The sequence below is a fragment of the Propithecus coquereli genome, unplaced genomic scaffold, assembly GCF_000956105.1.
Source record: "Propithecus coquereli isolate 6110/MARCELLA unplaced genomic scaffold, Pcoq_1.0 Scaffold930, whole genome shotgun sequence".
NCBI classification, from domain to species: Eukaryota; Metazoa; Chordata; class Mammalia; order Primates; family Indriidae; genus Propithecus; species Propithecus coquereli.
In genome coordinates, this window is record NW_012155619.1 from 83,613 (window position 1) to 86,852 (window position 3,240).

General features: G+C 47.8%; 1 protein-coding gene across 1 annotated transcript in view; it reads left to right on the forward strand.

Moving 5' to 3' along the window:
• LOC105826872 (zinc finger protein 37 homolog) overlaps positions 1–3,240 on the forward strand; it is a 67,367-nt gene that overhangs the window by 45,242 nt on the left and 18,885 nt on the right. Inside the window, 1 exon segment of the mRNA XM_012664884.1 lies at positions 119–147. Within this exon segment, the coding sequence (XP_012520338.1) occupies positions 119–147 (29 nt within the window).

A 3,240-nucleotide genomic window follows, 5' to 3' on the forward strand; every position in this document is an offset into this window, starting at 1 on the left:
GGTTGCCAAACAAACTATGTTAAAAATAAAGAAACTGCAGCAGAAAGGGGCTGCAGTCTTGTACCGTCTTTGTGTGTGTCTGTGTCTCTTTGTCTCTGTGTTCATTCCTCGTCCCTAGAAACGGGCGACGACACATAAGTCCATTATGTGAGCTGTTGCTCTCCAGGTTACAGTTGTCTGTATGAATTTTGTAACCTCACTCAGTATGCAGAGGCCTACACTGACAAGGAGGAGGACGGTTATTAGCGGCCCAGCCAGAGGTTGTAGCCATGAAGTCCATTGTCCTAAGTCAAAATCCCAGGTTTGTTCTAATTCCTTGTTTCTTTTCTGGATTTTCTCTCTTAGCTCCTTGACTTTTGTGTTACTACTCCTATCTGGTTTATATAGTGGCATCACTCTTCCCCTTAGCCATAACTTGCCACCTGAATATCACTTGCATTACTAATGCAGGAGAGAATGAAATATTGGGATTTACAGGAATATACAGGTCCCCCCCTTTTCAGCAGTGAGCAGGTCTAAGGCCCGTCTGTAAGGTTAGTGCTGCTAGTGAGTTCCGTCGACTGTGGAGGAACAGTAGGGAATCTACTACTTGTTCCATGTCTTCATTTAGTTCTTGGGATAACTGGTGGCAGATGCTCAGGGATGTTCCTAGGCCACCTACTCCTGCTCCTATCCCAGCAGCAATTCCTCCCCCATGAGGATCGGTGCTAGTAAGACCCATCTTTTCTGGGTGTTTGGGGGGGACTTAGTGCAGCTTCCAGTTGCTGGGTTTCAAAGATAGAAACATCTGGGCTGAGGAAGACCTGGGTGCAGGTCCCGGTCCAGTTTCCTGGGAGGTAGAGGTAGGCAATGTCTCCACAAAGAAAGAATATGCCATCCTGGGAGAAGGTGGCAGTGACATTCTTGGGTAAGGTTTGATCATTTGTGCAGAGTTCACCTGGTATGAATCCCAATATTTCATTCTCTCCTGCATTAGTAATGCAAGTGATATTCAGGTGGCAAGTTATGGCTAAGTGAACATTGTATACTACTGGGCCCACCAGAGATGTTTTGTTTAGGCCTGGGATTAAAATGCTGGAGTTTCAGCCCGGAGGCACGGGGACCCCAATATAGACTCATTTCTGGAGTAGTAAACAGACCTAACATGAAGTATGGTCGGGTAGGTCCTGGAGGGTCATATTGAGGAACTGGGTTATTAGGGGAGAGTTTTCCAGGGGTTTGGTGATCTTCCATACACTAGTAAGATCTGGCCTCTTATAAGTTGACTCTGTTACTGAGGCTATATTAATAAGCTGAGCCTTTTTGTCTTTGAACTGTTGAGTTTTAGCCTAGTCTTGGACTCCTCCCCTGTCAGACATCCCCTAGTGGGTGAGGTAGTTCCAACAAGCCGGTTTGCCCTTTGGAGCTATACAGGTTTGAGTGTCACCTATATTGATACCAGTCCAATATTTCTTTCCCCTGCTGTGACACACCTGAGCCTGACTATAACATGTGTTTGGCATGTAGGTGTGGAACATGAAACCTCCCATGGACCAGAACCCTTGAGTAATCCTGTTAATGGAGGGAATCCAAGTCCTAGCATAGCAAGCCTCAGGGCAGACTTTCTCTGCCAAAGTTGTTAGGGTGAGTGCCCCAAACAGGAGGAGGGTAGGAACTGAGGCAGGAGTAGACATCCTATAATGAGCCAAAATATCACAGTTAGAAACACCCTCTGTGGTCCAGTTCAATCTCCCGGAGCTACCAAGAAGAGTTCAATCCCCAGTAACATCGCTACAACCCCAACGAGGGTCAGGGCCAGTGGTCCCATTTACTCCTGTTCAGTCCTGGGTGTGGCTGTCCTCGTTGGGAGGTGGTTAAACTGGATCTTTAGCGGGTTCTGATGGTCCTGATGTGCAGTCCAGAGATCAGTTTCACTGTCTGGTTCAGCCTTTTTCACCCGGGAGTGGTATATCCATGAAGCGATACTTGCAACTTTAACAGCAGTGGAGGTAACTAGTATCACAGTATGGGGACCCTTCCATATGGGCTCTAGGGGTGTCCTTTTCCAGTCCTTTACCCAAACTGGAGGTTGGATAAACCCTGGGGATGTTGCTGGGGGTGGACAGGGAGACCGAGGGTGATAGGGGTTTTTTCTAGGATGGTGTGGTGGATATGGTGCATAGTTTTGGCTAAGGCTTGGAGGTGTGTGTTTATATTCAATTCCCCTAATTGTCTAATGTCTCCCCTTAATCGCTTGTTGAATGGGGGAGGTCTACTGAACAGGATTTCAAAGGGTGAATATCCTATGGGCCCTGGCATGCATCTGACCCTGAACAGGGCTAGGCTTAGCATGTCTACCCAGGGTAATTGTGTTTCCTGACATAGCTTCACTAGAGTGGTCTTGAGGGTCTGGTTCATGAGCTCTACTTTCCCTGAACTCTGTGGCCTGCAACGCTGTATGTAGTTTTCATTTGATTCCTAGTGCCTCGGTGAGGGTTTGTGTGACCTCCATGGTGAAGCTTGGTCCATTGTCACTGCTGAAGGAGAGTGGCAGACCGTACCTCGGGATGATTTCTCTCAATAGAATCTTTGCCACTTCCCTAGACTTTTTGGTCTTGGTAGGGACTGCCTCGACCCAGCATGAGAAGGTACATATCACTACCAGCAGGTATTTATAGCCCCAACATGGTTTTACTCCTGTGAAATCAACTTCCACATCCTCGAACGGAGAAGTTCTGGCGTACTGAATTCCTGGGGTGGGTCTTGGCCTGACGGCTGCATTGTTTTAAGCACAGGTCTGGCAGCAGGCGCTGACTGCTGCACCGATGGACAGAAGTTTGGCAATGTAGTAGTACCAGGCAAGTAGCTGCGTGAGAGTTGTTTTCCCTAGGCGAGTCATGTTTTAATGTCAGGAGACAATGGGATATGCTAGTTTATTGGGGATAAAGGTGTTATGGTTCCATAGGGGCCACCACCCATCTGCATCCTTCTTGGCCTTCTCCTGCTCTGCCCACTGGTTCTCTTCTGGTGTATATTTTGGTTCTTCAGGCCACTTTGGTGCTAACAAGATTCAGCACTGAGTTGGAGTGTTGTCTTCTGAACATCCTCTGCTGGCTGCATTTTTGGCTGCTTGTTCTGCCAGGCAATTGCCAGTGGTGATTGGATCTGTGTCCTTTTGGTGCCCTTGACAGTGGGTAACTGCAATTTCTTTCAGCTCCCAAACTGCCTCCCACAGTTGGAGGATTTCATCCCTATTTTTGA